The sequence below is a fragment of the Maylandia zebra genome, linkage group LG3, assembly GCF_041146795.1.
Source record: "Maylandia zebra isolate NMK-2024a linkage group LG3, Mzebra_GT3a, whole genome shotgun sequence".
NCBI classification, from domain to species: domain Eukaryota; kingdom Metazoa; phylum Chordata; class Actinopteri; order Cichliformes; family Cichlidae; genus Maylandia; species Maylandia zebra.
Window position 1 is genome coordinate 24,093,513 of NC_135169.1, and position 26,252 is coordinate 24,119,764.

At 40.6% G+C, this 26,252-nt stretch overlaps 1 protein-coding gene across 3 annotated transcripts in view; it reads right to left on the reverse strand.

Annotated features, from left to right (window-relative positions):
• Nucleotides 1-1,004: 1,004 nt before the first annotated feature.
• LOC106675040 (uncharacterized) overlaps nucleotides 1,005-26,252 on the reverse strand; it is an 80,827-nt gene continuing 55,579 nt past the window's right edge. The window contains exons 1-4 of one of the 3 annotated variants that reach the window (XM_024801770.2): nucleotides 16,806-17,125; nucleotides 6,051-6,128; nucleotides 3,474-4,054; nucleotides 1,005-2,068 (exon numbers count right to left, since the gene is read on the reverse strand). In XM_024801770.2, the coding sequence (XP_024657538.2) occupies nucleotides 1,391-2,068; nucleotides 3,474-3,935 (1,140 nt within the window). In that variant the 5' untranslated portion in view covers nucleotides 3,936-4,054; nucleotides 6,051-6,128; nucleotides 16,806-17,125 and the 3' untranslated portion in view covers nucleotides 1,005-1,390. The other 2 variants (XM_076881199.1, XM_076881200.1) reach the window with 2 other exon arrangements.

Consider the following 26,252-nt stretch of genomic DNA (forward strand, 5'->3'; position numbering starts at 1 on the left):
GAAGTATTATCCATGACTGTCTTTATCTTGAACAACATCTGCCTTCAGACACCACCCTAACGGAGTCCAACATTACTGGCCTTGTGGATCAGTTTATTTAGTCTGTTGGCATCTGTGACCCTCAACCTGCTGCCCCAGCTTGCAACAGCATAGAGCAGTGGTCCCCAACCTTTTTTGCGCCACGCACCAGTTTATGGTAAATGGTAAATGGCCTGTATTTTATATAGCGCTTTACTAGTCCCTAAGGACCCCAAAGCGCTTTACACATCCAGTCATCCACCCATTCACACATACATTCACACACTGGTGATGGCAAGCTACATTGTAGCCACAGCCACCCTGGGGCGCACTGACAGAGGCGAGGCTGCCGGACACTGGCGCCACCGGGCCCTCTGACCACCACCAGTAGGCAACGGGTGAAGTGTCTTGCCCAAGGACACAACGACCAAGACTGTCCAAGCCGGGGCTCGAACCAGCAACCTTCCGATTACAAGGCGAACTCCCAACTCTTGAGCCACGATCGACTGCCCGACAATATTTTCACGGACCGGCCTTTAAGGTGTTGCGGATAAATACAACAAAATAAAACTAGTGCCGGTATTGAAAAACAGAAGATTTATTCATAACACACGTGGAAAGACCCAGGAAAACCGAGTTAACGATAAGAAAATAACGCTAAAAACCCTGAAAACCATACATTTCACACCTGAGCCTCAACTCTTGCGACCCGGTACCAAACGACTCACGGACCGGTACCGGTCCGAGGCCCGGGGGTTGGGAACCTCTGGCATAGAAGATAGCACTGACCTTATGCAATCTTGGACTTTGTTGTCATTGTCGGTTGTTGATTTGTCCTATTCTCATTGTCTGATGGATTATAATGGCTGTTTGTACAAAATTTGAAAACTATGCATACTCTCTCTCTTCATAGATAGATAGATGCGTGTGTTTATGTTTATCTGGCTAAATTCGATATGGTTCCAGCAACAGTTTTTACAGTAAGATATGTTTTATATGCATGTACAATCTTTAATATACATATATACACATGAAAACATACATATATGTTATCTGTGGGTGTGGGGCAGAGAGGGTGTTCGCCCAGGGCACCAAACAGGCTAGGACTGCCACTGCTGACAAAACACAGAATGTGAAAAAGAGGGGAGGGCATGATAACAGAACCTAAAGACTAGAAATGACAAATATTAGATCAAGCAGAAAAACAATTAAAAGAACATAAATAGAAATAAACATCAAATAATACAATATACAATACAATACGAAAGAAATTCCACAAATTCAATACACGCTACAATTGCAGTGTGAACAATCTGATTTTTTAAAATGTTTACATAGAATTGGCCGCATTTCAGCACTGACCAATAAAAAATTAATTAACTCCAGTGTGGATTAGTTGATGATTTTTTAAAGTATCCATGCGACGAAAACCCTTTCCACACTGACAACAGACAAATGGTTTAATGCCAGTGTGGATGGCCTGATGTTCTTTCAAGGAACTCATGCAGCTAAAAGATTTTCCACACTGATCACAGCTGAATGGTTTCAATCCAATGTGGAGGAGCTGATGTTTTCTTAAGTTTCTACGCCGAGTAAATGATTTTCCACACTGATCACAGCTGAATGGTTTAATTCCAGTGTGGATGAGCTGATGTTGTTTTAAATTTGTAATATGAGTAAAAGCCTTTCCACACTGACCACAGACAAATGATTTAATTCCAGTGTGGATGAGAAGATGATCTTTTAAGCTTTTACTATGAGTAAAAGACTTTCCACACAGATCACAGGTGAATGGTTTATCTGTAGTATGGATGAGCTGATGTTCTTTTAAACAGTTACTATGAGTAAAAAACTTTCCACACAGATCACAGCTAAATGGTTTAAATCCAGTGTGGATGAGTTGATGTTTTTTTAAGCTGCCACTCTGAGTGAAAGTCTTTCCACACTGATCGCAGCTGAATGGTTTAATGCCAGTGTGGACGAGCTGATGTTGTTTTAAGTTGCCATTTTCAGTAAAAGCCTTTCCACACTGATCACAGCTAAATGGTTTTAACCCTCTGTAGTACCTACGGCCATTTATCATCCACAGCGTTTTTTAATATTAGGCCATTTTCACTGTGTTGAATAGAATATAGCCAAACCTTCCAACCCTTTTTTTTTTTCATTTTTCTTTAGAATTGCCGTCTCCGTTTATTCGATTAGCTTAAGGTGGCTAAGCTAAAAACCGCCATCCACATGAGGTCCTAGAGCCATAAATCGCCCCATTGAAACCCTTTATAAACGCTATTTTTCACTGCACAATTATTACCGTTAATATCTGTGTGATGGCTTAGGTTTCGTTTTCATTCTGGACTCAAGGCCTTAGAATTGTAATTTTTTTATTTGGCCACCGGGTGGCTCCCTTGCTTCACATTTGACGCTTGCTCGAAATCAGCGAGCCGCCGTAAAACACTACCCGGAAATCAGGATTCGATCGCGGCTTGGAAAACAGGATTCCCCCGCCGATCGTCTGGAGCGATGTCTCAGTCCCAGGGTCACTCAAGCGGGAATTTTTTTTTTGACTCAACCGGAAATGACGTATTTGTTGTCACGTGGTATCGACGTGTGTGCTGGTGAAAGGCGTCCGACGAAACATGACCGGAGCAATTGTCTGCACGTTACCCGGGAGGAGGCATGGATCCCGGGTTAGACAACGACGAGGGACCGCCTGGAGGACATAATTCGCTTCGGAAAAGAAAATTGTAAGTTGATCGAAATTAATTTTGGTGCTGATCTTTAGTCCATCTAAAGGCCTAATTATAATAACAATTGAATATTACCTCAAATGTTTTTTTTGGAAAATATTCAAGTTTTATGTTTTTTGGGGCAAAAAAGCAGTGCGCTCATGTGACGAAACCGGGATATAAAGGGTTAAAATCCGCGAAATGTAATTAAAACTTGACATGAATATTTCAAGGAGAAGTAGGTCTAAAAGATTGGCTAATTTAAAGTGGAATAAAATATTAATATATAAATTTTTTATAGCACTTTTTTGGGCGTGGTCGATTGGGACCGATAGTGTGTGCATTTTATGAAATGCGCTCCTGCAAAAAAAATAAAAGGCGATCGAAATGACTGTTGGTATCAATCTTTGGTCCACCCAAAGGCCTAATTAAAAGTACAATAAAATATAACTTTCAAATGTATTTTATGGAAAATATTTCATTTTTTCATTTTTTTCGCCAAAAACGGCCGTGCGCTCATGTGACAAAACCGGGATATAAAGGGTTAAAATCCGCGAAATGTAATTAAAACTTGACATGAATATTTCAAGGAGAAGTAGGTCTGAAAGATTGGCTAATTTAAAGTGGAATAAAATATTAATGTATAATCTTTTTATAGCACTTTTTATGGCGTGGTCAATTTTTGGCTCTAGGACCTCATAAGGGGTACGTTTTTTAGGTGCTACCAAGGGCTAATCCAGTGTGGATGAGTTGATGTTTTTTTAAGCTGCTATTCTGAGTGAAAGTCTTTCCACACTGATCGCAGCTGAATGGTTTAATGCCAGTGTGGATGAGTTGATGTTTTTTTAAGCTGCTATTCTGAGTGAAAGTCTTTCCACACTGATCGCAGCTGAATGGTTTAATGCCAGTGTGGACGAGCTGATGTTGTTTTAAGTTGCCATTTTCAGTAAAAGCCTTTCCACACTGATCACAGCTAAATGGTTTAAATCCAGTGTGGAGAAGCTGGTGTTTTTTTAACTTGCTATTTTGGTTGAAAGCCTGTCCACACTGCTCGCAGCTGAATGGTTTAATGCCAGTGTGGACGAGCTGATGTCTTTTTAAGTTGCCATTCTCAGTGAAAGTCTTTCCACACTGATTGCACATGAAGCTTCTGTCTCCACTGTCAATGCGCTGGCGTCTTCTGGCCTTCTTCATAGTGATGAAAGTCTTCTCCACAGGGATCACAACTCATTCATCTGTACTTGCTGGCATTGGTTGGTTTTTGTTGAGGTCATAAATTTGGAGAGGTTTCAGCACACTTCCCCTTCTTTTGCCTATGATGACAAAGAACTAAAACAGTGACATGCACTTCACAAAACCTATTTAGTGTACATATACATACATATATCTATACTAGGGCTGCCACAAACGATTATTTTGATAGTCGACTAGTCACCGATTATTTTTGCGATTAGTCGACTAATCAGATCATCATCCACTGGACGTAAAACGTACAGCTTATTGCACCAGCAGCATCTGCTCTTATATAACTATCATTAGCTTACAGCTTTAAGCTTTTAAGGTGCTAACTAAAGATAAAGACAAGATGATAGTTTATTCAGTTTTAATGAAATTTGCAGATTGTTTCGGTAAAGTTTAATAAACTCCTTGCTATCTAAAATATAACAGGACACCAGAGTATATTCTCCAGCATCTCACACTTCTGATAATCAGCTGTCTGCTTGACGTTCATTCAGCTGTGTAAAAACTATAACTTTAATCTCAGCCAATCCGATTTACTCAGGAACAAATAAAATACAAAAAAAAAAAAAAAAGCCAAACAACAACATTTTTAATTTATCTAAGTGACTCATATATATTTAACCTGAGTAGCGAAAGACGGCGGTGGGTTTGAAAACAATTTGCCGGGAGTCCGGTGTTCTAACGGCGCTAGTGAGCCTAGCCCCCGGCTAGCTATCGAGCTAGTGGGTAACAGACGTCTCCGAAAACGTTGGAGCGCTTTTGAAAATATGTGGTGTCCTGATAAACTGAGCCGATATTTGAGGTTTACACAGCTACATTCTCGCCTGAAAATATGTTAAACGTTTATTTTGTGACCCAGAAAGAATAATAAAAGTAATATTAAAACTAACTAGCTACCGCCATTGTTGGAAACTAAGCTGGGCCGCGCTATGAATTCTGGGACACAGCTGCTTCTTCTTCTTCTTCGGGGTTTAACGGCAGCTGGCATCCTTGTACATGCAGTGCTGCCATCTTCTGTTTCAGTCCGTTATTACACTCTTAAATCCTGCTACTTATTCCTGCGTCTTTTGTGATCTTACAAAGCTTCAAACGACGCGTCGACTATTAAATCAGTCGTCGATGAGTTTGATAGTTGACGTAATCGTGACTAGTCGACAAATCGTGGCAGCCCTAATCTACACACACACACACACACACACACACACACACACACACACACACACACACACACACACACACAGTGTGAAAAATAGTAATCAATACAAGGGATGGCTATTTTAAAGAATCTAACATTTTTAAGAATCTAAAATCTGAGTATGTTTTGAGTTATTTAACATTTTTTTGTCTCCTAATTCCATATGTGTTCATTTGGAGTTTTGATGGTTTCAATTAGAATCTATAATGTAAAAAGTCATTATAAAACAGAAAAATCATGAGAAGGTATGTCTAACCATTAGACCTGTGGCTTAGTCAGCCTGGCTACAGAGCTGTTCCTGTTTTCCTCATTTACTAAGATTTCATAACTTTATAGAGGGCTTTTTCTTGTTCAGGTCAAAAGAAGCATGAATTAGTCTTCAGTGTAGGTGTACTTATAAGTTCTTCCAGGGAGTCAAACTTCTCTGGTTTGTTGCCTTCTTTTTCAGAGCAGCCAAAGTGTGCAGAGGATGTAATACTATTTACAAAATACGCTATCAGAGATTATCAGAGGAAATAAAGCACAACTGTGTATCAGCTGTGAAAAATGTATCATGTGCAACACTAGAACATATTAATAGATACTTTATTATACAACATGTAGAGTGTGTAAAGGTTAAAAAAAAAAATACAGGACCAAAAACTGATCCTTGAGAAGCTTATTTTCGGGAGGGTTAAAAACGGCTAATTTCATCCATCCATTGATTTAATGTAAGCAGGTTGAGAACATTATTTTTCTTCAGCAGTGATTTGTCTCTCATTTGGGATAAACAGGCAAAATGTCACTGTGTACAGAATTAGATGTTATTATTATTATTAAAATAACAACCAATTAATGTCTGTAGAATAATGTTGGCGATTTTTCTTTGTCACCTTCAGTGAAGAACCAATGTTTCTGACTACAGGTGCTGAGATGCTCCTCCTGCAGACTCTTCGCCTGCTGCCAGTCGCCTGTGACAGCAAAAAGATTTTTATATTTAAGCCAGTTAAATTTATTGTATTATTATAAGGCACTACTGCAGACCATTGTATTGTGTAGCATTATTGTGCCTCGTACTAACATCACAAACATCAGAATCAGAAAAACCTTATTAATCCCAGAGGAAAACTAAGTTTTCATAGCAGGAAATATACAACAAACAACATGCACTCACTGAGTGTAGAAACAGAGTTATGATGGATAAATACTGGATAGTAGGAACAAAAAGAAGGGGGGGGGGGGGAGGGGGGCGCTTATGAAGACAGCTGCTACAACAGCCTGTGTTCCAGATCTACTGGCGTTTAGATCAACTGGCGTTGGTCGAACAGATGTGTGACAGTCTTGCGTTTCAGGAGCTGCTACCGACAAACCAGCAAAAGAAAAAAAAAAAAAAAGAAAAAAAAAAGAAAAAAAAAAGCCAAATGTCTTGATGTTGTTGAACAACAAAATGTTTAAAAATGTGGCGAGTTTACCTGGTGATATCCTCATGTGCGACGCGATCGCGAAAACAGCAAACAAGTAATACCACGCCGATGTTGTTTACGGGACAGCAAGAGTAAACGATCGGGAGACTCTTGTCGTCGTTATCGTTCCCCTCGTACGGTTTATTTCTCCGGTTTCAGCGTTTTTGCTCCACAACTACAGCGAGCAGTTTACTTTATGCACTAACATGGAGTCGAGTCAACCAGCGCCACCTCTGGCCAAGTGCCACAGCCTACAGCCAGATCAACTTGTGACACACATCTGCACCACGTCTGAATTCGTTTCATGCACAACACATTTGTACTAGGGCTGCCACGATTGGTCGACTAGTCACGATTACGTCGACTATCAAACTCGTCGACGACTAATTTAATAGTCGACGCGTCGTTTGAAGCTTTGTAAGATCCTGAAAGACGCAGGAATAAGTAGTAGGATTTAAGAGTGTAATAACGGACTGAAACAGAAGATGGCAGCACTGCATGTACAAGGATGCCAGCTGCCGTTAAACGCCGAAGAAGAAGAAGAAGCAGCTGTGTCCCAGAATTCATAGCGCGGCCCTGCTCAGTTTCCAACAATGGCGGCACCTAGTTCGTTTTAATATTACTCTTATTATTCTTTCTGGGTCACAAAATAGACGTTTAACATATTTTCAGACAAGAATGTAGCTGTGTAAACCTCAAATATCTGCTCAGTTTATCAAGACACCACATATTTTCAAAAGTGCTCCGACGTTTTCGGAGACGTCTGTTACCCACTAGCTCGATAGCGAGCCGGGGGCTAGGCTAACTAGAGCCATGAGAACACCGGACTTCCGGCAAATCGTTTTCAAACCCACCGCCGTCTTTCGCTACTCAGGTTAAACATGATATACAAGTCACTTAGAGAACTTAAAAATGTTATTGTTTGGCTTTTTTCAGTATTTTATTTGTTCCTGAGTAAATTGGATTGGCTGAGATTAAAGTTATAGTTTTTACACAGCTGAATAAACGTCAAGCAGACAGCTGATTATCAGAAGTGTGAGATGCTCGAGAATTTACTCCGGTGTCCTGTTATATTTTAGATAGCAAGGAGTTTATTAAACTTCACTGAAACAATCTGCAAATTTCATTCAAATTTAATAAACTATCATCTTGTCTTTATTTTTAGTTAGCACATACCTTAAACACTTAAAGCTGTAAGCTAATGATAGTTATATAAGAGCAGATGCTGCTGGTGCAATAAGCTGTACGTTTTACGTCCAATGGATGCATGATCTGATTAGTCGACTAATCGCAAAAATAATCGGTGACTAGTCGACTATCAAAATAATCGTTTGTGGCAGCCCTAATTTGTACCCTTCAATTGTGTCTGTTTGTGCGTCATGCAAATAAACCTTTGAAATGAATGAAATGACCCTAATATTTCACTATTGTTGTAACATCACATGTCGTTAGCGTAGTCTGTCTGCGTCTTTTCTCTGCGAGCAAACATTTTAGAGTTGGTTGTTATATACAGTCTGTATAAGTGTGGTTAATCTAATAAACATTTGTAAGGAGATGGCAGTTACTGTGAATGTACAGCAGGTGATCAGTAATAAACAGTCAGACAATGACTCTGACAATCTCATTCAATCTTGCAGACTGAATGCACCTTCTGTGGAAAGTGGTACCACACAGTGTGTGTGGACTTCCCCTGTGCAGAAGGAGACTACAAATGTTGTGGGTGCTAAATAAACAGAAAAAAGTGATCCCTGTTGTCTTTGCTTACTGATTGTTTTTAGTGTTGACAATCCACATTGCTGGGATTGCATCTTTCAACATGTTTGTGGGTAGATTTGGATGTACCAGGGGTTAGTGCAGCCACTCAGCCTCTACTCAATGTGATCATAGCAGCAGGTGCAGATGTGTCACAAGTTAATCTAGTAGTAGGCTGTGGCACTTGGCCACAGGTGGCAGTAGTGGACTGACCTCCATTTGAAACTGGTCCAGCTGCTGTGTGATAGTGGATCTGCTACAAATTGAAGATCATAAGCAAGTTTTGGAAATGAACCCTTGTATTATGTTGAAGAACAAAAAAATGACATTGATTTTGTTGCGGGTCACTTGGTGTTCGCTTGCTCTGCGGTAGAGTATCACTTCCTGTTCCTGCTCAAACACAGTGGTGTTTCTGAGTAGCTTATTTGCCTAGCAATTTAATTAACAACTTTTAAATACATTCTTCTTTCATAGTATAATCTTCACGTGCTTCATCCGAAGCACACTTTCTGTGTACTCACTACCTAATTTATAGCCAAAGTATTCACTCACTGTCTCTGTACTGTCTCGCTAGCTTAGCTTAGCTCGTAGCTGACTCATTAGCACCATGGCTACTTCACCTGTCCCTCCTGCACTTTCTTGCTCATTGTGTCAGATGTTTAGTTACTCCTCGGCCTCCTTTAGCAGTAATGATATCTGTAACAAATGTAGCATATTTGCAGCTCTGGAGGCCAGGATTACTGAATTGGAGACTCGGCTTCGCACCCTTCATTCACCCGTAGCTAGCCAGGCCCCTGTAGCTGGTGCAGCCGAAGATAGCGTAGGCCCCGCTAGCTGTTCCCCGGCAGATCCCAAGCAGCTGGGGGAAAGAGGGCGGCTGGGTCACGGTGAGGAGGAAGCATAGTCCTAAACAGAAGTCCCAGGTACACCACCAACCCGTTCATGTGTTTAATCGTTTTTCCCCACTCGGCGACACACCCGCCGGGGGTCAAACTCTGGTAGTTGGCGATTCTGTTCTCAGACATGTGAAGCTAGAGACACTGGCAACCATAGTCAATTGTCTTCCAGGGGCCAGAGCAGGCGACAATGAAGGAAATTTAAAACTGCTGGCTAAGGGTAAACGTAAATTCAGTAAAATCATAATTCACGTCGGCAGTAATGACACCCGGTTACGCCAATCGGAGGTCACTAAAATCAATATTGAATCGGTGTGCAACTTTGCCAAAACAATGTCGGACTCTGTAGTTTTCTCTGGTCCCCTCCCCAATCAGACCAGGAGTGACATGTTTAGCCGCATGTTCTCCTTAAATTGCTGGCTGTCTGAGTGGTGTCCCAGAAACGATGTGGGCTTCATAGATAATTGGCAAACCTTCTGGAGGAAACCTGGTCTTGTTAGGAGAGACGGCATCCATCCCACTTTGGATGGAGCAGCTCTCATTTCTAGAAATATGGACAAATTTATAAACAAACAACTTAAACATAAACAATTACAAAGAAAGAACAATACAGTATCCACATCTGAACCAAAGAGGAAAAACAGTGAAATGTGGATTATTAAATATTAGGTCTCTCTCCTCCAAGTCTTTGTTAGTACATGACTTAATAATTGATCAACAAATCGATTTACTCTGCCTTACAGAAACCTGGTTGCAGCAGGATGATTATGTTAGTTTAAATGAATCAACACCCTCGAGTCATTCTAACTACCAGAAATCTCGAAGCACAGGCCGAGGGGGCGGTGTGGCAGCAATTTTTCCACACCAGCCTATTAATTAATGAAAGACCAAGACATACTTTTAATTCATTTGAAAGCCTGATGCTTAACATTGTCCACCCCAGCTGTGAAACTCAGAAACCAGTCTTACTTGTTATCATCTATCGTCCACCTGGGCCTTACACAGAGTTTCGGTCTGATTTCTCAGACTTTATATCTAATTTAGTTCTGAGCTCAGATAAAATAATTATTGTGGGTGATTTTAACATCCATGTAGATGCTAAAAATGACAGCCTCAACATGGCATTTAATCTGTTATTAGACTCAATTGGTTTCTCTCAAAATGTAAAAGAACCCACCCACCACTTTAATCACACTCTAGATCTTGTTTTAACATATGGCATAGAACCTGAACATTTAACCGTGTTTCCTGAAAACCCTCTCCTGTCTGATCATTTCCTGATAACATTTACATTTACAATAATTGATTACACAGCAGTGGAGAGTAGACGTTTATCAGAGTAGATGTCTTTCTGAAAGCGCTGTAACTAAGTTTAAGAATATAATCCACCCACTGTTATCATCTCCAATGCCCTGTACCAACACAGAGCAGAGCAGCTATCTGAACGCTACCCCAACAGAGGTCGATTATCTTGTTAATAATTTCACCTCCTCACTACGTACGACTCTGGATACTGTAGCTCCTGTGAAAACTAAGGTCTCTAATCAGAAGTACCTGACTCCGTGGTATAATTCTCAAACACGTACCCTAAAGCAGATGACTCGTAATCTGGAGAGGAAATGGTGTGTCACAAATCTAGAAGATCATCATTTAGCCTGGAGAAATAGTTTGCTGCTTTATAAGAAAGCCCTCCGCAAAGCCAGAACATCTTACTATTTGTTATGGCCCTAGCTGGGCCTCCTGATACTTCCCTTGTGTGGGCGTGGTGTTTTTCTCCGCCTCCTCCTCTTTTGCTCCACCCCTCTGTCTCTCTCTTGCTCTCTCTCTCTCCCCAGGACACAGCTGCTGCTCATTGGACTCACTTACCACCTGGGCCCAGTCAGCAATCACCTCTCTGAGGTCATATAAGCTGGGGATGAGCTGTGAGCAGGGTGTGGGGTGTCTCTGCTTGGTGTGTAGGTAGCCGGCCTGAAGTGTGGAGTTGTGGAAGCAGTATAGCTGCTTTACGTGAGTAGTGTGGGCTTGTGGGCCTTGGCAGCAGTAAAGCCAGCTACTGTTAGTGACAGGGTGAGCTTGTGGGCCCCTGGAAGTGCCTCCTCGTGGTGTGGAGTTTTTGTTTGGTTGTTGTGTTCTTTGTTGTTGCCACCTTTTTTCGGCATGTTATTGGTAATATGGCGTTTCCGGCTCCTTATGTTATGATTATCTACAATAAAGACTATGTTATTTACTAAGAACACCTGTCTGTTTTCCTTTCATTCTGTTCTGGACTCATTTGTTACTGGTCCCCTCACTCGCATGCCTAGACCCCTTTGGGGGGGACGTAACACTATTCATCACTGACTGAAGAAAATAAGAACAACCCCAGGTTTCTCTTCAGCACTGTAGACAGGCTGACAAAAAGCCAGAGCTCTTTTGAGCCAACCACCCCTTTAACGTTAACTAGTAATGACTTCATGAACTACTTCACAAATAAAAGTTTTATCATTAGAGAAAAAATTACCAATAATCATCCCACAGATGTAATATTATCTACAGCTGCTCTTAGTACCATTGATGTTAAGTTAGACTCTTCTTCTCCATTTGATCTTTCTGAGTTAACTTCAATAATTACTTCCTCCAAACCATCAACGGGTCTTTTAGACCCCATTCCTACAAAACTGCTCAAAGAAGTCCTGCCATTAATTAATTCTTCGATCTTAAATATGATCAACCTATCTCTAATAATCGGCTATGTACCACAGGCCTTCAAGCTGGCTGTAGTTAAACCTTTACTCAAAAAGCCATCTCTAGACCCAGCAGTCTTAGCTAATTACAGGCCAATCTCCAACCTTCCTTTCATATCAAAAATACTTGAAAGAGTAGATGTCAAACAGCTAACAGATCATCTGCAGAGGAATGGTTTATTTGAAGAGTTTCAGTCAGGTTTCAGAGCTCATCACAGCACAGAAACAGCTTTAGTGAAGGTTACAAATGATTTTCTTATGGCCTCTGACAGTGGACTCATCTCTGTGCTTGTCCTGCTAGACCTTAGCGCAGCATTCGATACTGTTGACCATAATATCCTATTAGAGCGATTAGAACATGCTGTAGGTATTACAGGTACTGCACTGCAGTGGTTTGTATCATATCTATCTAATAGACTCCAATTTGTGCATGTAAATGGAGAGTCCTCTTCACACACTGAGGTTAATTATGGAGTTCCACAGGGTTCAGTGCTAGGACCAATTCTGTTTACATTATACATGCTTCCCTTAGGCAGTATCATTAGAAGACATAGCATACATTTTCACTGCTATGCAGATGACACCCAGCTCTATCTATCCATGAAGCCAGATAACACACACCAATTAGACATAAAGACCTGGATGGCCGCTAACTTTCTGCTTCTTAATTCAGATAAAACTGAGGTTATTGTACTCGGCCCTGAAAATCTTAGAAATATGGTATCGAACCAGATTCTTACCCTGGATGGCATTACCTTGGCCTCCAACAACGCTGTGAGGAACCTTGGAGTCATTTTTGACCAGGACATGTCCTTCAATGCACATATTAAACAAATATGTAAGACTGCGTTCTTCCATTTGCGCAACATCTCTAAAATTAGAAATATCCTGTCTCAGAGTGACGCTGAAAAACTAGTTCATGCATTTATTACTTCCAGGCTGGACTACTGTAATTCATTATTATCAGGATGTGCAAAAAACTCACTGAAAAGCCTTCAGCTAATCCAAAATGCTGCAGCAAGAGTACTGACAGGGACTAGAAAGAGAGAGCATATTTCTCCTGTTTTGGCTTCCCTTCATTGGCTTCCTCTTAAATCCAGAATTGAATTCAAAATCCTGCTCCTCACATACAAGGTCTTAAATAATCAGGCCCCATCTTATCTTAATGACCTTGTAGTACCATATCACCCTATTAGAGCACTTCGCTCTCGCTCTGCAGGCCTACTTGTTGTTCCTAGAGTATTTAAAAGTAGAATGGGAGGGAGAGCCTTCAGTTTTCAGGCCCCTCTTCTGTGGAACCAGCTTCCAGTTTGGATTCAGGAGACAGACACTATCTCTACTTTTAAGATTAGGCTTAAAACTTTCCTTTTCGCTAAAGCATATAGTTAGGGCTGGACCAGGTGACCCTGAATCCTCCCTTAGTTATGCTGCAATAGATGTAGGCTGCCGGGGGATTCCCATGATGCATTGAGTTTTTCCTTTCCAGTCACCTTTCTCACTCACTATGTATTAACAGACCTCTCTGCATTGAATCATATCTGTTATTAATCTCTGTCTCTCTTCCACAGCATGTCTTTATCCTGTCTTCCTTCTCTCACCCCAACCGGTCTCAGCAGATGGCCGCCCCTCCCTGAGCCTGGTTCTGCCGGAGGTTTCTTCCTGTTAAAAGGGAGTTTTTCCTTCCCACTGTTGCCAAAATGCTTGCTCATAGGGGGTCATATGATTGTTGGGTTTTTCTCTGTATCTATGAAGCGCCTTGAGGCGACTTTTGTTGTGATTTGGTGCTATATAAATAAAATTGAATTGAATTTTGACCCGTACTGTGTAAATCCACTCAGAATTGTCAAAAAACTGCGATAAAACAATAGCAACTTTACTTCCCATCAGATAAACATGTAGAACACAGACATACAACTGTTAGACTTTCCATAACTATTTTAGGTACAATTTGGTTTTTCATTCTTACAAACACATTTCTTTTGAACTTGCCCAACGTTCTCAGTTTTTCAATGCTCAACATTTTCGATTTTGTCCACATGATGGACAGAATGTAACTGTGTGCTTTCTGCAGATGTACTTCTTGCATTTCTCACAAAAAGTGCTTGTTTTCAAACAGGAATCTTCCTAACTAAGATTTAAAACAAAAGATTCTACGTCTCCTCCAGTCTCACAAACAGATGACAAACCAAGCGACACACCTGAGTCACTGACTTTCTTAAATCCACTCACTCTCACTGGCTCTGTTTATTACTAATCACTGTGTAACTGCTGTGAATTCACAGTAACTGCCGTCTCCTTACAAATGTTCATTAGATTAACCACACTTATACAGACTGTATATAACTACCAACTCCCAAGTCATGTTGATGGATTTCCTATATTGGCTGGAAATATTAATTTCCAGGGAAAAGACACAGGCAGACTCTGCTTACAGGATGTGATGCGACAACACTAATGAAATATTGATGTGTCATATTTGTCCAAGGTGTATTTCATTGTTATGGGAAAAGAGAATATTAAAATCATGATGACCAATTGGAGTGGTGATTTCTATGACTTTGTGTATATAATTTGGAATTTTGTACAAATGTAGGCCAATAAGGAATATATGATATCATTTCATTCTTTTCAAAGGTTTATTTGCATGACGCACAAACAGACACAATTGAAGGGTACAAATGTGTTGTGCATGAAACGAATTCAGACGTGGTGCAGATGTGTGTCACAAGTTGATCTGGCTGTAGGCTGTGGCACTTGGCCAGAGGTGGCGCTGGTTGACTCGACTCCATGTTAGTGCATAAAGTAAACTGCTCGCTGTAGTTGTGGAGCAAAAACGCTGAGACCGGAGAAATAAAACGTGCGAGGGGAACGATAACAACGACAAGAGTCTCCCGATCGTTTACTCTTGCTGTCCCGTGAACAACATCGGCGTGGTATTACTTGTTTGCTGTTTTCGCGATCGCGTCGCGCATGAGGATATCACCAGGTAAACTCGCCACATTTTTAAACATTTTGTTGTTCAACAGCATCAAGACTGACGGAGTGTGTTTGAGATAACCTCACAAGTGTCACAGGTGACACATTTGGCGTTTTTTTGCTGGTTTGTCGGTAGCAGCTCCTGAAACGCAAGACTGTCACACAACTGTTCGACCAACGCCAGTTGATCTAAACGCCAGTAGATCTGGAACACCTGCCGTTAGATCAGCGCCATCTTAAAAGACATTACTGGTGGTGATTCTGTATGGGCTCAAAATGTGGTCATAAATATTTTGTACTTGTAAAAAAGATGTGTGTGTGCGTAAAAAAGATGTGTGTGTGCGTAAAAAAGATGTGTGTGTGGACTTAGAAAAAAAAACCCTGCAAGTTACAAGTACGGATTTTGACCCTATTTTTCTTTCTTTCATCTGATTGGTCAATGTCATGTCAATCACAAATGTAACAATCCAATCAGAGAACAGATGGGTTTGGCTGTTGGAGGGGCGCTTTTATGAACTGCAGGTCCTTGAAGGGTGATACAGTTTGAAGCTGGAGGATCGCTATATAAATATCCGATAGCAGGTAGGTCCCCTAACTTTCAGTAGCTGTTGAAAGGATAAAGTTGTGGTATATCAGTGGTTAGAAATACCATTATTACTTTAGGATTAGTTTAACACAAAGTCAGGGCCGACCCAGGACCATTGCTGTGAGTCACAGTGCGCAGCATAAAAGTCCTTTCACATCGGACACAGGATGTGCTGCTAATGCTAACTGCTAACTAAAAGCAAAGGATCCAGAATTTGTTGCGCTGGCTGCTGGGCTCTGTGGGTTTTTGCAGCAGCTCTACCTGTACTAGATGCACCTGCTCCTTGTCTTTTCTATCTCTGACTTTATGTCCTCTACAAGAGTTTGTTTTTTTTGCTGCTTCTTCAAATGTTCAATAAAAACATGTATGCTAATTCATAACGAAGAAAGCTTTGTAATGAAGACTGTCATTTCCAAAACACTGCCCGCCCCCACCCCGCGGTCCGCAGCACTGTTGGAAAGGCTGTGGAAGTCCCTGTATTAAACACGTAGTCCTGTGACACAAAAATCACCAAACTCGGACGACCACAGACTGTTTTCCTTCGTGGTGATGAAGGAAAACGCTGGGTTGGCATGTAAAAGGGCATTTATTCCCTTCAAAGACCTGCAGTTCAAAAAAAGCGCCCCTCTGACAGCCAAACCCATCTGTTCTCTGATTGGATTGTTACATTTGTGATTGACATGACATTGGTCAATCAGATGAAGGGAAGAAAAATAGGGTCAAAATCCGTACTTGTAACTTGCAGGGTTTTTTTTTTCTAAGTCCACACACAAATCTTTTTTTACACACACACAAATCTTTTTTTATACACACACAAATTCTTTTTACACATACAAATCTTTTTTACGCACACACAAATTCCTTTTACACATACAAATCTTTTTTACGCACACACAAATTCTTTTTACACATACAAATCTTTTTTACGCACACACAAATCTTTTTTTACACATACAAAGTACAAAATATTTATGACCACATTTTGAGCCCATAATTCTGTTATTAATTGTGGAATCTGTTGTATTCTATCCACCTCATCAAATCATAATACTCAGTACAACATCTTCATTTGAAGGAAAACAAATAGCTGAACACAAATGATTAAAAAAAAATAAGGTCCTGCTGGAAGCTCCAAGCAGACAAAATGACAGGGGCTGAACAGAACGTACAGCCGAAAACAAAATTAGCTAAGAGAGAGAAACCCTGTAGACAGTTATTGATTTAGTAAGCTATATAATTATAATGTACTCACTCTGGATCTCCTCTCAGAATAACCCGAACTAAAGATCCCCCAGCGGAGGAGGCCGGTTTTGTAGTTGGACTAGGAGAGAGACCAAGCTGTCCGAGCTACGAGAGCCTATATCTTTCCAATCACGCATGAGAAACATAAACGTGATCTGCCGGAGACCAGAAGGGCAGCAGTAAGAAAGCTCAGCACAGTCACACTCCGTCGTAGATAACAAGTATGATGACTGTGGCTATAATCATTACTCGGGAAGTCTACTTTCCGCTGTGTGCACGCGCAGTACTTCGTCTTCTTCTTTGTGGTTTGTCGGCGGTTGGCAATAACGACTCATTACCGCCACCAACTGGTAGTGATGTGTCCTGTGTGTCAAAGCTTCGAAGCGTTTGTCGGCTAATCTTGGGGGAGTTTTTGTAAAGCGCGTATCGAGGCTTTCTTTGATTACGTATGCAGTGACGTTCAAGGCCTCGCGGGCAGCCCGTACCATGTGACTGATTCAGGAACTGGCTCGCCGGTTCGCGCCAGATTCGAAATAAAATTGGCATCAAAACACAGCTGATTTCCCCCATCACATTGTGTTGTGGAATTAGACTTGAGCATTTCATCGTCGATAGAACCAGCAAGGTAGAGATTTTTTTAATCTCCTCTCTCCTTATCTCATCTGTTCTTATAAAGTATGCACACAGTAATACATATCCCAAATGATAACCATAATAAAAATAAACAACATGACTGACTTTAATTATCCATAAAATCATCACATTCTCTGTAAGATTAAGGTCAACTATTGAATGGTGTATATTTTAAAGACTTTAAAACAAAGTTAACGCTGAAAGTACTAACATCACTTTTTTTTTTTTGGACGATTTCTGGACGATTCTAGCACCAGTTTTTTACAGAACGTTGTGTGAAATCAAGGAAAATATGGAACGCCAGGACTGCCATAATGAATTAATTAAATACACCATTAAATCATTAGTTAAATGTGTCAATAATTAATTAAAATTGGAATTAATTAATTAAATAAATAGTTATGACACATGTAATTAATTAATTATTGACACATTTAATTATTTATGTAATTCACATTTTAATTAATTATTGACACATTTAATTAATTAATTATTGACACATTTAATTAATTATTTATGTATTTCACATTTTAATTAATTATTGACACATTTAATTAATTATTTAATGATATATTTATTTATTTCATTTTGGCAGTCCTGGCGCCTGGCTCTCATCATGAAATAATTTTATCTGTCAGCCTCACCCATCAAACTCAGGGGGCGGGGTTAACGCTGATCGAGTCAAAACCATTGCTTTGGCCTGGTGGCCATTGTTTCTAGCACACAACAACCTGCATGTGGAAGCTAACAGAACTGAACTTTGAAAAACCCTGTTTGTGTGTCACCAAATACCGTTTTAATATTTTTTTTAGCCGAGAATGTAGTGGTTTAATCTTCATGTGTCTGGTCGGTTTGTCAAGATACAGCCTCTTTGCAAAAGTGCTTCGATGATTTCGGAGATGTCTGCCCAGTCTCACGGCACAGCATGGGATAGACCCGCTCGCCTCGCAAGCAATCCCACCGACAAAGCGCAGGCCCCGGTACACAGCTGTAGTAACCCCCGCTGACTTCTTTTACTGCGGTTATATTTATCGGTGTTTTATTTCCTGATGTTCTTATGTGTCCTACGTGTTTCAGTCGCCAATTCTGAATTATAACTAACATTAAAAACATGTTTAAGGAGGAGAGAGAGCAAATAAATCTGTTTAACATCTGATCTTTGGGTTTTTGTTCAGTAATCAGCGTGACCTGTGTATAAACGCGTAAAAGAGATAACGTTGGTGTTTCCGTCATGTAGTAACTGCTGGCTTTAACTGTACAAAGGTTGTTCGACACTATGAAACACATACAGACTTCATGATGTTCGGCTAATATTTTTATTGTGAATATTAATCATGCTGACCTCGCTCTGTACACCACGCAGCGAGGTCAGCATATCCACGATATCCTCAGCTCCATGAGTTAACACAAAGTTTCCCAGCTGACTATCTAACTGCCAACTATTCCAGAGACGTGAAAATATACAGCATAAAGAAAAGTGTAAGAGACTCGGCAGCAGATTAGAATAACAGTTATAGATTTAATAAATCACCAAATGAATCCAAGAAACGAGCAAACCTGTTCCGACAATTTGAGTTTGTATTCCCTCAGCTGCAGACTTGCTGCTGTTTAAATGTTTGAAAAGGAAGATTAGATATAAAAAACGTCAAACATAGACTCAGTCTGCCTTCACATTTGATATGAGGCCAGCACGTATAGTGGCTGTGTCCTGTTTTAAGATCATACATGTAAAATTGTTGTCTGACCTCCGTCGATCCAGCCGCTCAGAGTCCGTGGTTACCATGGTTACTGCATAAGCAGCTATAATGTTAACAGCTGGCACTGAGGAAACCTACCGGCAGCATGGGTGTTTATGTTTTTCATTGCAAAAGGACTGTCTGAATGGTTAACTGAAGTTAACTTGGATAAATTATAGTTAAGGAGAATCACAGATAACGCCCACGTGAGCTGTGCGACTGTTTACCACTACACTGAAATCAGCAGGCTATTACTGAAATACATGTGCTATATCATAAACTATGATATAAATAGGGAGGTCCTATTAACATGTTTAGTTTTAAAGGACACCTTCCTGCCTTTAGTCTCCTTCATGAGCAGTATTAGTTTTCTTCTAACATCCAGAAGTCTGCACGATGTGTTTCATAGTTTGTAACAAGCCTTTGACAGGTAAACATAACATGACCGAAAAAGAAAAAAAAAAAGAAAAAAAAAGAGAGAGAGTGTTGACATAAGAAGAGAAAATGCTCTCAATTATGGAGACAGGCAAATGGTTCATTTATGTTTGATGTGTGTTTATTCCTCCCTAAATATCGTCGGTGAAGTTTGCCATGCACGTCAGATTTTCCTGCGCATTTTTATACGTCTGCCAACAGAGAGAGAAAAAAAAATCACATTCTAACAGACAGCTGGTGCTTAGAATACAGTTGAATAACTATTAAAAAACAGATGATATTTAGATGATAGTTCAGTCTAACACATGTGCCAGTGAACCATTAAACGTCTGTGAAACTATGCAGTTGTGAAACGTAACTTTAACTTCAGCCAAAACCGATTTGCTCAGTTGTAAATAAAACAGCGAAGTAAACGTGACCCGACAGACAGAACCTGAGTGAATGAAGTCCAGCGTTTAACCACTGAGAGCTAAAACTCAGCTGAGGTTTCAAAGCTGTGTGCCGGTGATTGGACATCAGCCGCTGATGAAGCTGTTCGCCTATAAAGTGCTCTGTAAGGAAACAAGCTCCAGCAGCTCTGCGCTCGGGGAAAACACTATATTTACTTATCTTGTGCAGAAAAATGCGCTGACATTGCTTTATATCGAGCACCAGCTGCCCAGTTAAACTGTGACTATCACCAGGTAACGTAGGCGTGTTTCTTGAATTAGCAGCAGGTGTTAAACAGCTGACAGATGAGGAGGAGGATGCATGCAGGTAAACTGAGGGTCTGTTGAGCTGATCGCTGGTTTCGTGAGAAAAATGTCAGCTCGTTCTTTATGTTACAGAAGCACAGAGACACAAGACCAGGCGGAAAGAGACGATCGTTCGGTGAAAATGAGAATCTGCGAATGCAACATGTGGAACATGGAGAGTGGAATATGTAAACAAACCGGTTAACGTAACCCCCTCGGTGCACTCTGCATGCTAATTGTTAGCAGAGCTAGTGAAATCTCGGAAAACATCTGAGCACTTTTGCAAACATGTTCTATGTTGACAACCTGACCAGACATACGGCGCGACATTCGCGGCTAAAACACTGTTAAAAGTGTAGCTGGTGACAGAAAAACGGGGTATTTTAAAACTACACCACCACCATTGCTGCCTGTGATTTGATCTGCATTCTGGGATACCTGGCTGCCCCAAGTCTACACAAGCAATCGATTATCTAGGATCGACCTGTTTTGACTTACTTTGCACGGCAACCAATCAAATGTTAGAGAAGCTGCATGGGCAGCGTTAACCCCGCCCCCTGAGTTTGATGGGTGAGGCTGACAGATAAAATTATTTCATGATGAGAGCCAGGCGCCAGGACTGCCAAAATGAAATAAATAAATATATCATTAAATAATTAATTAAATGTGTCAATAATTAATTAATTAAATGTGTCAATAATTAATTAATTAAATGTGTCAATAATTAATTAATTAAATGTGTCAATAATTAATTAATTACATGTGTCATAACTATTTATTTAATTAATTAATTCCAATTTTAATTAATTATTGACACATTTAATTAATTATTTAATGGTGTATTTAATTAATTCATTATGGCAGTCCTGGCGTTCCATACGAAAAGGGCAGACTTCGATCAAATATGAATTCTGAAAACATTAATCTCCTGCTAAAACCAGGCAAAGACCCTGTATATCCCTCAAGCTATCGTCCAATATCCCTTATAAATGCAGACCTTAAAATAATCTGCAAAGCTCTCTCAAAGAGACTAGAGAAAATAAACCCCCTCTTAATTCATCCTGACCAAACTGGTTTCATAAAAGGTAGGCACTCATCAACAAATACTTAATTTGATAGATTACTCATACAGTAAAAACCTTGAAACTACAATATTTTCTTTAGATGCAGAAAAAGCATTTGACAGAGTTAACTGGAAATTTCTATTTGCAACTTTACACAAATTTGGTTTTGGATCCTCTTTCATTAACTGGTTAAAAATATTATATAATTCCCCAACAGCTTGTGTCAGAACAAATGACCAAACATCCTCCAGTTTCTGTCTCCTGAGGGGCACCAGGCAGCGATGCCCACTCTCCCCTTCACTGTTTGCAATTTTTATTGAACCACTAGCAGTAGCAATTAGACAGAATTCAGTAATTAAGGGCATAAAATGCAAGAACGTGGAACATAAAATCAGCCTTTATGCGAATGATTAGGGATGGGTACCGGTGTCCGGTGCCATCATGGCACCGGTTCTGACATAAACGGTAGTAACCAGACCGAAAAGCAGCGCACATTTCGGTGCTTTTTTTTTTTCCTGAGCTGTGATACACTTTAGATTCTAGCCAATCATTTTACGTTTCCGAGGATAGTAGGCGGGTCCAGGTACGTACGTTCTTAGAGCAGAGCTACAGATTAAAAATGCCCAAGACGAAGCGGTCAAAAGTCTGGCTGTACTTCACAGCAAAATATGCAAACTCAGCAGCCTGCAACAAGTGCTTTAAGCTGATACTGTGATACTGTCAAAGGAGGTAACACCTCAAATCTGATGAAACACCTGGCGACGCATAGCGTTTGTTTTTTTTTAAAGCCGAGAAATGCGTCGTATTTGATAGCTTGCTGCGAGAATAGACCTCACACCGTGCACATCTACTGCGGGTGGGTTGCCTGTTATCGGACCCGGAGCAACATCCCCCAAAAACACGAAGAATGGAGTCCTGGCCCCTAGCCCTGCCAGTGTAGCAGAAATGATGACGGATGATGATGGCAGCAGCAGCCGTTCTTCTCTGCGTGAGTAGCTTAATGTTGTTCGTGTGTAATTTACATTGAGTAGGCTAACCACGTTATTACATTAATGCATGTAAGGTGAACTAGCAAACATCATCATAGCTACATGCGGCTGTCTTCTTGTTTGATGGCAGATGCTCCCTTCACCCTGGCCCAAAAGGCTAAAATGACCAAAGAAAAAGTGGAAAACAGCTGAACATGAGAGGTTTTTGGACAAAGTTTGTGTTTTTTCCGTTGTTTAAGCACTGCTTCCAGCCAAGAGTGATACCATATATGCCCCATAGCTGCAGAAAAGGCTAACATTGCTATCTTTTTACAAAAAACCAGCTGAACATGAGAGGTTTTTGGACCAATTTTGTGTTCTCCATTCTTTAAGCACCGGTTTGAGCACCGTTTGAGCACCGGCACCGTTTCAAAAGTACCGATTTGGCACCGGTATCGGATAAAACCTAAACGATACCCATCCCTACGAATGATGTGTTACTTTTTCTCCAAACCTCACAAACCAATATCTCTGGGGTGATTGAATTTATAAACTCTTTTGCAAGAATATCAGATTACTCAATTAACTGGTCAAAATCTACAGTCCTTCCGATTAATTGCTCCTTCCATAATTCTTCTTCTACACCACTGCTATCAGGAAATATAAAATATTTAGGTATTAATGTTTCTCCCAAGCTTGCAGATCTGACTAAATTAAACCATATCCCACTTTTAAAGTAAGTAGAAGGTGATCTGGCTACATGGAACTGTCTACCCATATCACTCATGAGAAGGGATTCTGCTATAAAAATGATGGTCTTACCAAAAATAAATTTATTCTCAGTGATCCCAACTAAACCGCCACAAAATTGGTTCAGATGTCTAGATTGATAGATGTCCAAATTCCTTTGGAAAAATAAACCCCCACGTATAAGCTTAAAAACACTATAAAAGACCAAGATTAAAGGAGGATTAGAGCTGCCTAACTTTCAGCACTACTTCTTAGTCAACAGGCTTCAATTTATCTCAGGATGGCTAAAACACACCCTCTTAGATTAACCTTGGTTAGATGTAGAACAAGCACTCTGCAATAATCTAGAGATCTCAGACCTACCATTTATCAGCTCAAACATCCAACGACATGAATGCTTCAAAAGCATCAACATCAGCTCTTCTCTGACAGCATGGTGGGAGTTTCTAAAATTGACGGAGTCTTCACTAATCCCATGCAAACGTACACCTATCTGGAACAACCCTGACATATTACAAAATAATAATATGATAAACCTTTCAGATTGGAGTGGTAAAGGAATCAAATATTTAGAACATATATTAGAAGGAACAGAATTTATTTCATTTGACAGACTAGTTACACAATATGGGATCAACAAGAAAAGATTTTTAGAATATCAACAAATTAAATCCATAGGAAAAAAGAAATTTAAACCAGGTCAAGTTGAACTACAAACACCACCAAGTGTGGTTCAATTTCTTACTCTTAAAACCCCCAAATTACTTTCCAAAATATACAGAATGCTTTCTAAAACAGATGAGTCAATATCACTTCCTATTGCAAAATGGGAAGAGGATTTATCAGTTAACTTAGACCAAAACTTCTGGTCTCAGATATGCTTAAAAACCTTTCGGTAGGGATGCACCGATACCGATACTGGCATCGGGTATTGGGGCCGATACTGTAAAATGTGTGTGTACTCATACTCGTAAAAGTTAACCGATACCATGAACCGATACTAACTTATTTCATTAATCAGAGGGTGGCATGTCATTTCTGTTGTAGTTTTTTAGATTGGCCACTAGGGGGACACCTCGCGCTAAACAGGCACATGGTTAGGCGAGTGAGACTGGCAGCTCCAGATAAAAAAGAGAAACTGGAGGCTGCTGTAGCTAGGCTAAGAAAAATGTCAGCAGTGTGGAACGGAACAGCCAACTTTAACTCAGGTTTTGGAAAAACGATGAAAAATGTCAAGAGAAAATCCACGGGCAGTTTAAATAACAGAGGCTCTGACTCATTTTATCGCTCTGGATGACCAGCCAATGCCTGTGTTCTGACAAAACGTCCTACCTTGTCAAAACATCCTACCGTAGCGTAAATTTATGGTCTTATCTATCAATCCGTGCTACCTTATCAGAATATGCTACCTTACGTAGTTAATGGCTCGGTCGTATAGGTAGGACGTTCAGATGGCCAAATCACACTTAAAAACTTTGAGTTATTTCGCTAGGACGTTAAGAACATGCTTCCTGCTGGGATTTATTTAGGTAGCATGTTCAGATGGCCAAATCACACTATTAAAACATGGTTCCTGCATAGTTTTATTTGGGTAGCATGTTCAGATGGCCAAATCACACTATTAAAACATGCTTCCTGCTGGGATTTATTTGGGTAGCATGTTCAGATGGCCAAATCACACTATTAAAACATGCTTCCTGCATAGTTTTATTTAGGTAGCAAGTTCAGATGGCCAAATCACACTATTAAAACATGCTTCCTGCTGGGATTTATTTAGGTAGCATGTTCAGATGGCCTCCAGCACACAATCATCTAATGTTGACAACGAATGCAAAGAGACATGGAGGGGAAAAGACAGCTGTTTATATTAGAAGTTGTTATCAGAATCAGAATCAGAATCAGAATACTTTATTGATCCCTGGGGGAAATTATTTTTTGTTACAGTGCTCCATTTTAAACCAACATTAAGACAAGACAGACAATACGCTAACTAAGAATAGTACAATATATACATATATATACATACATACATACATAAGTCACTTATAAATAAATATTTGGAAAAGAAACATGTGTAGTTGTAGCAGCAAACAGTGTGTTAAGTGGATGCGTTGTACAGGGAGATGGCCACAGGCAGGAATGATTTCCTGTGTCGTTCAGTGGTGCTTTTCGGTAATCTCAGTCTCTCACTGAATGAGCTCCTGTGACTGACCAACATGTCATGGAGTGGGTGGGAGGTGTTATCCAACATTGTCTTTATCTTGGACAGCATCCGCCTCTCCGACACCACCTTGAGGGAGTCCAGCTCCATCCCCACAACATTGCTGGCCTTACGGATCAGTTTATTAAGTCTGTTGGCATCTGCGACCCTCAGCCTGCTCCCCCAGCATGCAACAGCATAGAGGATCGCACTGGCCACCACAGACTCATAGAAAATCCTCAGCATTTTCTGGCAGATGTTGAAGGACCTCAGTCGCCTCAAAAAATAGAGACGACTCTGGCCCTTCCTGTAAAGTGCTGTGGTGTTTTTAGCCCAGTCCAGTTTATTGTCAATGTGTACTCCAAGGTATTTATAGTCCTCCACAATGTCAACACTGACCCCCTGGATTGAAACAGGGGTCAAGTGTTTCCTGGTCTTCCTGAAGTCCACGATCAGTTCCTTGGTCTTTGCCACGTTGAGCTGCAGATGATTCTGCTCACACCACGTGACAAAGGAGTCGACCACAGCCCGGTACTCTGTCTCATCATCCCTGCTGATGCATCCAACCACCGCAGAGTCATCAGAAAACTTCTGAAGATGGCAGGTCTCTGTGCAGTGGCTGAAGTCTGTGGTGTAGAGGGTGAAGAGGAAGGGGGAGAGGACAGTCCCCTGTGGTGCCCCTGTGTTGCTAATCACCTTGTCAGACACACACTGTGGGAGACGTACATATTGTGGTCTTCCTGTCAGGTAATCAACAATCCAGGACACCAGAGAAGCATCCACCTGCATCGCTGCTAACTTATCACCCAGGAGGGTCGGCCTGATGGTGTTGAAAGCACTGGAAAAGTCAAAAAACATGACCCTCACAGTGCTCGCCGGCTGGTCCAGATGGGTGTAGACACGATTGAGCAGGTAGATGATGGCGTCCTCTGTTCCG